At 62.1% G+C, this 8,144-nt stretch overlaps 2 protein-coding genes across 2 annotated transcripts; both read right to left on the bottom strand.

Moving 5' to 3' along the window:
• Window positions 1–1,689: 1,689 nt before the first annotated feature.
• LOC139682410 (platelet-activating factor receptor-like) lies at window positions 1,690–2,700 on the bottom strand. The gene has a single exon (XM_071576731.1). The coding sequence runs from the start codon at window positions 2,698–2,700 to the stop codon at window positions 1,690–1,692; it is 1,011 nt and encodes a 336-aa protein (XP_071432832.1).
• A 1,914-nt stretch (window positions 2,701–4,614) lies between these two features.
• On the bottom strand, window positions 4,615–6,079 carry TMEM35B (transmembrane protein 35B). Its single transcript, XM_071576732.1, has 3 exons — window positions 5,960–6,079; window positions 5,188–5,368; window positions 4,615–5,098 (listed from the first exon to the last, which is right to left on the bottom strand). The coding sequence occupies exons 1-3, from the start codon at window positions 6,065–6,067 to the stop codon at window positions 4,968–4,970; spliced, it is 420 nt and encodes a 139-aa protein (XP_071432833.1). The 5' UTR covers window positions 6,068–6,079; the 3' UTR covers window positions 4,615–4,967.
• Between the last annotated feature and the right edge of the window lie 2,065 nt (window positions 6,080–8,144).

Here is an 8,144-nt window from a genome sequence, read left to right as displayed (position 1 = left end):
CTGCTGCCCTTGAAAGGAGGTGCCCAATCCCAGACCCCACCAGGCCCTGCAGCATCCTGCACTGCTGACACAGCTCTGCTCCTGCTGCACAGGGGGAGCAGAGCTCTGCCCCCTCCCTCAGCAGTTATATAAAAGGATTAAAATTTAATATGAACTTCAAAAGGGGAAGAACCCGGTGGTCGAAGGCAGCTGGCCCAGGGCTGGGTGTGGAGCAGAGGCACCTTGGGACATGTCCCAGCTCTGCTGAGAAGCAGCACTGCATCACATGGAGACCTTCTCCATCCAGCCCCGTCCATGGGGCCAGAGCAAAGTGCCCGGGCACCACAGGCACCACTGGTGTTTCATGAGCCCACGCCGTGTTAACTGAGCTCTGTTCTGCCTGGGTCTTGATGCACAATCCCCATGGCAGATGGACACTCCATCCTCCAGGGTCTGGTCTTGCCCCTCACCTTCACCCTCCTGCTGGCAACCACACCACCCACCCTAACCCTAAGCCATCCCTGTGCCCACTGCCACCCTGCCTGTCCTTTGCCAGCAGTGCCCCAGGCAGCCCATCTCCTCCTGGCCAGTGTTTCAGCCTTCCTTCTATGCACGGATGAGTGGGAGCATGCTGGAGAGCAGTCCTGTGCTGAGGGAGCGAGACCCCCATTTCGGGGGCACCCGATGCACCCCGGCCCCCCCACCATCCCCAGAACCCGCGTGAGCGCTCAGCACCCGCGCTCCCGTCGGTGCAGCACCGGGAGCAGGGCTGTGCTGGCAGCAGGAACGAGCCAGGGCTGGGAAAACACCATCTCCCGCCCCCGCAGCCGCCCACGGCCGCTCCACCGCCCCCGCAGCGCCGGGGCTCGCAGGGAGGGGGCGGCAGGCGCGGGGCTGGGGCTGCGCTGCGCCCACCACGGCTGCCCACCCGTGCCGGGCAGGGGAGCCCTGGGCTCAGCAGCCCCCGGTGCCAGAGCCGCCCTGGCGCAGGGTCGTGCCGCAGGAGGGGGGCCGGGGATGGGGCCCGGGGGTTGCCCCGCACGCAGCCCACCCCGGGGCGAGATGCTGCTCGGTGCCCGGCACAGGCACCCGCCAGCCAAGACACTGGGGAAGCCTTTGGCTCATTCATTTTTAATCCTGGGAGAGAGCAGAAGGGACACGGGCACGAGGCTCAGGAACGCCGCAGGATGGGATTGGCTGAGGGACCCCACACAGGCCCACCTAGGAAGCCCCCCCCACAGCCCAGCTCATGCCATGAAGGTCTTTGGTCATGCATGTCCCTGTGGGCTGGAGATCCCCAGGAAAGGACAGCAATCCTTGGGCATCCCTCCCCCATCCTGTCTCCCCATGTCCCACCATGGCTCAGCCCCTCCTTGCTGGGCGAGCTCCTCTTCCAGTGCCAGTGAACCCCTCGCAGTGCCAGTGTCACCCTCCTAGTGCCAGTGTCCCCTTTGCAGTGCCAGTGCCCCCCTCGCAGTGTCAGTGCCACCCTCCCAGTGCCTGCAGAGCCGGGGGCAGGATCTGTGCATCAGCAGAAACTGTGGGCACGTGGAGATGTGCAAAGACAGAACAGGGTGGGAGGAGGAAGGGGGTGCACGAAGTCAGAACTCCCATCACGCTGCTCCCCATCCCTGGCCTGGTCCTGGGGATCCCATCCCACTGGGACTGTGGCCCTGGGACAGTGGGGGCAGGACCCCAGTGCCCACCTCGCTATGAGGAGGCAAAGGAGGACGCGCGGGCGCCGGGCACAGGTGCAGGGGGTCCCGGAGGGGGCAGCGGGAGGCACCGGCCGATCTTGCGCAGGGTCCGTGCCAGGTCGGCGCGGAAGCGCCGGATGGAGAAGCAGTAGACCAGGGGGTCCAGGCAGCTGTTGAGGCTGAGCAGGGCCACACTCAGTGCATGCAGTACATCCAGGGTGTCGGGGGGCCCGCAGAGCGGAGTGGGGGGCCGGCTGCCCACCCAGGGTGCCAGCATCACGTGGTAGGGCGCCACACAGACCATGAAGACCAGCAGCATCCCCAGCACCATGGCACGTGCCTGGTGCCGGTGGGAGCCCGGCGAGGCCACGCTGGCAGTGGGTGCTGAGAGCGCCCGGGCGATGGAGGCGTAGGTGCCCAGCACCACCAGGAAGGCGATGGCGAAGAAGCCCACCATGGCATAGGCGTAGGTGCGGTGCCGCCCGTGCTGCTCAAAGCAGGCGGTGGTCCCAGCACGGGCAGGGAAGGTCTGGCGGGTGGCCAGGGTGGGCACGGCACAGCCCAGTCCCAGCAGCCAGGCCAGGGCACAGGCCAGCGTGGCACCGCGGGGCCCCGTGAGTGGCAGCACCCGCCGCGCCGCCCGCACCGCGCAGAACCGGTTGAAGCTGATGAGCGCCATGAAGGTGACGGCGCTGTAGGTCGCCAGGTAATAGGCGGCCCCGGCCAGGCGACAGGCAGCCTCTGACAGCAGCCAGTCACCCCCAGACAGGTAGTAGTGGATCCAGAGGGGCAGCGTGAGGTTGAAGAGGATGTCAGCCAGCGTGAGGTTGATGAGGTAGATGCGGATGGCCTTCCTCACCTTGCCGCTCTGCAGGAAGACCAGCAAGGCCACCAGGTTGCCTGGCAGCCCCACGCACAGCACCAGGCAGTAGGTGATGGGCACCAGCACGAACTGCACTGGGTCATTGGGCAGGCACTCCCCGGTGGGTCCCGTCGGCAGCAGCCCCGGTGCTGAGCCGTTCATCCCGGGCTCCTGCAAGGATGGGGTTCAGTCAGTGGCACAGCCTCAGGGATAGGGAGGGGATGTTGACCCACACAGGACAACCTCTCTGGCTGTCACCTGCAATAGCTGCTGGGTGCCAGAGGCAGAGCCCCCGTGGGGAGGCCACTGTATGCTGGAGGGGCTTAGACCTCACAGGAGATGAGGAGACCCCGGCTATGACCCCTCACCCCACGAGGGACCTCAGAGTTCACCATCAGCTGCCCAGACAGAGCTCCCCAGGGAGCGGCAGGGGCAGCTGCACCGTGGCCAAGGGACAGAGCTGTGGCTGAAGGCACCCGGAGGTGCTGTGCTGGCTCCAGCCAGCAGCTGTGGGGCTTAACACCTCCCACGCAGCGTGTGCCTGTAGGGCCACCCATCCCAGCCCTCTCCCAGCACCCCAAATTCCCCCAGTAAGTTACCCACTGGCTCAGCATGTGCCCAAGTGGAGAGACCCAGGCATGGACAGGAGGTACGAGTGTGGAGCCAGCAACCCCCCTGCCCCTCAGCCCTGCACAGGCAGGTTTGCCTCCAGTTCTAGGCACGGAAAACCAGGTTGTGCCGCAGTGGCTGTATCCAGGGCTGCAGCTATTTCACCTCCCATCACCGCCTGCCCACACCTCGCCGACGGCACTGAGTCACCAGCCGGTGTTTTCCAGCATGGCAGGGCTGGATTCCACACATGCAGCACCCAGCACCAGGCTGAGGTACAGAGGGCATGAGCTGCCAAGCCTGGGGAAAATTCAGAGTTTCAGTTGGACCCCCAAGGGCCCCATGATGCCTCAATGGTTCCCCTTTCCTTCTCCTTCCCCCACTGTGAGCACAGGGGATGCTCCATCTCACCCACACCACGATGGTTACTTACCCCACCAGGTCGGGCTGGACAGGCTGTGTCCCCTCTGGCTGCTCCTCACTGTCTGATCCAGCCAGGCTGGAGAAGTCTTTAAGCACTGGGGGAGGCAGGGGCTGTTTGAGTCACCCTCCCCATCCCAAGGCCCTCAGTGGGGCAGCAGCTGGAGCGTGGAGAGCACCTGTGTGTGTATGTAATGGGGGATTCCCTGCTGGAGCCACGCTAAGACCCCCCGCGCCGGCTGCTGGGGCTGGGGGTGTGTGGGGGTGGCCAGTGCTGGCACAGCTGACCCCCCTGTGTGCCCCCAGCCACATCCAATACCATTTCCCAGGGCCCTTCTCCCACCCACGCCTGGATGAAAGCAGCAGAGGGTCAAGTTTCTGCACCCGGCAGCTGAGGGAAAGAAGGGATGCCCTGAAGGGATCAAAGCAGGAATCTGCCTCCTCCCAGCTCTCAGGGCTTTTGTTGGCTTCAAAGCTGGATTTAGGGGGAGCAGCACCCCCCAAGATCTGTGAGCATCCAACTCGCTCCTTTGTGTGACCCTGCAGTTTGTGGGTGTCCCTTTGGGACACAAAAGATGATTCAGATCCTGATGGGGGTGTGGGGGTGCTGTACCCCCTGTGCCTATCCCAGTCTCCCCCCACAGCCATCCCTACCCTGTTGTGTGATCTTGAGGTTCATCCCAAGTTGGCTGTGCCCATCTTGGGGGACAGAGGGTCCTTGTATGAGCAAGATAAAAATAAAATCCATGTGGCTGCCCAGGCAAACTGTTTGGGGGGTTGTGGTGTCTCTGTCACACCCTGGATGTGCACCAAGTGGCCTGGCACGTTGCTGGGTGGCTCTGGGCAGATGGAGGCTCCCACCCCCACATAGGCTCTCCCCGCTGTCTGTCTGTCTGTCTTCACACCAGCTGCCACCAGCTCCTGCCTGGCCCCAGGCCTTATTCCCAGGCACTGCTCCTGGGGACCAGGGTCTCCAACCCCTGGCTGTCCCCTCAGTCACCACAGCTCAGTGTGGGGGGAGGCAGAAATAAACATGGAGGCAAAACATGAAAAACAAAGACGGTTTATTTCAAAACATGAAAGCCCTCAGGAGAGCAGAGCCAGCCCCTGCCTGGTGTGGCCAAACACCAGGAAGAGCCAGACACCTTGTGCAAGTTTAGCAACGGAGCTGCCGGAGCAGTGGCAGAGCCACGGCAGTGTCACAGTGGTGTCACCATCCCACAGCACCAGCTCAGGTCCCACAGCGTGGGGACAACCAACACCAGGGTCCCTGGCAGAGGCAGGAGAGGACACACCGTGCCTCAGCAGCAAGTTACCTCGCAGGATGCGATGCCATCCCTGAAAATACCACAAGGGCATCGCTTCCTGCCGTCTGAGCCGTCCGTCCTTCCCACCTGCGGTCACTCGAACTTGGGCCGGGGGGCAGCCGGGTACCCGCGGATGTTGAGCAGCAGGAGGAGGCCGAGGCAGAGGGTGGCCGGGGCACACATGGCCAGTGGCTCCCGCAGTGCCAACAGCGTGTAGATGGCACCTGGGCAGGGAGCAGAGCATGGGAATGGGGGTCTCCAGACGAAGCTCCCCAAGACCCCGTGCAGGATGGTGGTACCCGCTGGCTCTCACCAATCATGATGACGCTGAGGATGAAGTTGCTGATCTCCTGCAGCAGTTGGGGCCCAAATGCCAACAGCAGCCCGGCCGTCACCTCCACCCAGCCCACGGCCGCCAGGTACCCGCCCGGCTCTGGCACGAACCCCAACTCCTTCAGTGGAAACACCTTGGCAAAGCGCACGAACTCCGATGCCTGGGAAGGGCAGGGGGGAGAGGGACAGCCCTGAGCCTGGGGCTGGGGGTACAGCCCCTCGGGGGGTTTGCTTTGCTCTGCCCTGCCCTGCACCCCAAGGGGATCAGCTCTCCATCCCAAGGGGCTCAGGTTGGCTCACACTGAAAGGCGCAGCCCTGCACCCCAAAGTGCTCCACCCTGAACTGCAGCACCTCAACCTGCTCATTCCCTGTAAGGGCTTGGCCCTGTAACCCAATCAGATCAGCCCTGCACCTCAACCTGTTCATTCTCCTCCTGGGCTCCGCCCTGCACCCCAACGTACCCATTCTCCTCCTGGGCTCTGCCCTGCATCCCAAAGTGTTCCATCCACCACCCCAATCTGCTCACTCTCGCCCAAGGAATCAGCCCTGCACCCCAATTTACTCACTCCTCCCAAGGACTCACCCCTGCACCCCAATTTATTCACTCCCCCCAAGGACTCAGCCCTGCACCCCAATTTACTCATTCCCCCCAAGGGCTCTGTCCTGCCCCACAGTGGGCTCGGCCCTCCACCCGCACCTGCTCGTCCCCCCCCCGGTCCCAGCCCTGCGCCCCCCGAGCCCCTGGGCTCACCATGTGCCGGTGCAGGTCTGCCGAGAGCAGGTCCGAGAGCTTCAGGACGCCCGTCAGGAGGAAGAAGAGCCCGAGCAGGACTCGGAGGGCGGTGAAGGCCGCCGCCATGGCGGGACGGGCGGGCCCGGGGGCGGAGCGGGGCGGAGCGGCCCCAGGGATGGAGCGGCCCCGGCGATGGAGCGGCCCCGGAGATGCAGCGGCCCGGGGTTATGGACCAGCCCCGGGGATGGAGCGGCCCGGGGTTATGGACCAGCCCCGAGGACGGAGCGACCCCAGTGATGGACAGACCCCCATGATGGACCGGCCCCGGGGATGAAGCGGCCCCGATGACTGACCAGCCCCGCGGATGGACAGACCCCGCACGGACAGGGGCCCCCCCATCCCCGCGGTGCTGCCGGGGAAGGGGGTGCTCAGATCTGCAGCTTCACCCCCCACAGCAGCACAGAGCGGAGGGCTGGCAAAAAATGGGAAAGGGGAGACCCCCACCCCAAATCCTACAGCTTAGTGGGCTCCGTGAGCAGGACGTGACCCACGGCAGGGCACAGGCAGCGATGGCCGTGGCTCTGGGGGTCAGACGGGGCACGGGCAGTGCTGCCCTCAGCTCCAGGGTCGGGCAGGAGCTGGCGGAGGTGGCAGTAGCAGCAGCGGGGCCGGTTTGGGGTGAGCGGGGTGGCCCCGCGGTCCCCCGTCCTGCGTCACCACCGAGCTCCCGGGAAAGGCAGCCCGGCCTTGGCGAGGGGCCCGGGGGAGCCGCGGGCACTGACGCTTGCGTAAGTCAAGTGGAAATATTTTTTTTAATGCCAATAAATCATGAGAACAGGAAGCGTTTTCCAGGCACCAGAGTGGAGGACAAAAAGCATGGCCGGGCCTGGAGCTGCAGCGACCCAAGCTCAGCCAGCACCGAGCAGGGGCTGCCACAGGCACAGAGAATTCCACAGCAAGCAGGGACAGTGACACTATTTTTACTTCTGGCAGCACATGATGCCCCAGCTCTGTTAGCAGAGCTATGGCCAAGGAGCTGCTTGCCATGATTTGGAGCTCTCCCTGCTCCAGCTGGCACGTGTGGAATGATAGACAGCAACAGGCCAGGGCAGGCTCCAGCCCCTGGTGGCTTGGAAAGCTCCTTGGGAGAAAAGGAATTTACACTGAACAAGGGCTGTGGCATCAGGGCATCTGTCACTGCTCCCAGGGTATTGTTCAAATGTACCTCACAGTCTCTGATTTATTAATTACAGGAGCTACTTAATATTTGGTAGAAGCAGGTGATTAGCCCCAGCAGCCCAAGGATAATAATCCAGGTGACAGTAACAGCCAACACCAGCACCAGAGAAAACCCATCCCTTGTCCCTAGAGGACAGACTGTGGTCTGTTTATGAAGGGAGTTAAGGTGAAGTTCAGCACATGGAATGCTGAACAGTCTCACACAGGAAGCAGCCAGAGCTGCTACAGTGGAAATGAGGACAAGTCATGGAAAATAACAGAATCTGAGGCAAAAAAAAGGCTGCACAAGCTGCAGTAGCTGTGGAAACAAAGACACCAAAATCCAGGCTCTGCAGCGCAGCTATTGAGGAACCACAAACCTCACCAAGGCCTTTTCAGGATTGAGACAATACCAGAATCACAAATCAGAGTGAAACAATCAGACTGCCCTGCCCCAGAACCTGATTGCCTGAGAGAGAACAGCACCAGCCTCTAGTGCAGCCCAAACCCTCCCCCCCACAGGGACCCCCAGGCACAGACACCTCTCAAGTGTTTCATTCCACTTTGTCACATGAAATTAATTTTACTCTTTCTATTCTGGCAAAGCAGGTCCCAGGCAAATGTTCAGGACTCCTCATGCCCCTGCAGGAGGAAACTGCTACAATGAGCAGAGCTGCCACAGGTGTATTTTAACATCCCAACTTGATATTTAAACAAAGGATTGTAGTTAATGAGTGACAGCATGAACCATGTATGAGCACAGAACAGCTGTCAAAGCACCAAGTGAAGCAGCACGAACCAGGGCAATTTGTGCTGCAAGAGCTAAACCCAGCACTCTCCTGACTTCCAAAGAACTCTTTAACTTCTGCATCTCAGGCTTAATGACTACAGTCATCACCAAGAAAGCAGCACAGGCAAACATCCGGAATTCTGTGATACAAAACTACAGAAGACTGAAACTGGGGTTAAGGAATGGGTGAAACAC

The sequence above is a fragment of the Pithys albifrons genome, chromosome 24, assembly GCF_047495875.1.
Source record: "Pithys albifrons albifrons isolate INPA30051 chromosome 24, PitAlb_v1, whole genome shotgun sequence".
NCBI lineage: Eukaryota > Metazoa > Chordata > Aves > Passeriformes > Thamnophilidae > Pithys > Pithys albifrons.
The sequence above is the reverse complement of the archived record's forward strand: the minus strand, read 5'-3'. Positions and strand labels throughout refer to the sequence as shown.

What these genes read in the sequence shown, in the direction of transcription:
- LOC139682410 (XM_071576731.1), bottom strand. Translation starts at nt 2,700, where the DNA reads ATGAACGGCTCAGCACCGGGGCTGCTGCCGACGGGACCCACCGGGGAG.
- TMEM35B (XM_071576732.1), bottom strand. Translation starts at nt 6,067, where the DNA reads ATGGCGGCGGCCTTCACCGCCCTCCGAGTCCTGCTCGGGCTCTTCTTC. An exon ending in CAGACCTGCACCGGCACATG is followed by an intron (nt 5,369 to 5,959) that starts GTGAGCCCAGGG and finishes TGCCCTTCCCAG; the next exon opens with GCATCGGAGTTCGTGCGCTT. An exon ending in CCTCAGCGTCATCATGATTG is followed by an intron (nt 5,099 to 5,187) that starts GTGAGAGCCAGC and finishes CTCCCTGCCCAG; the next exon opens with GTGCCATCTACACGCTGTTG.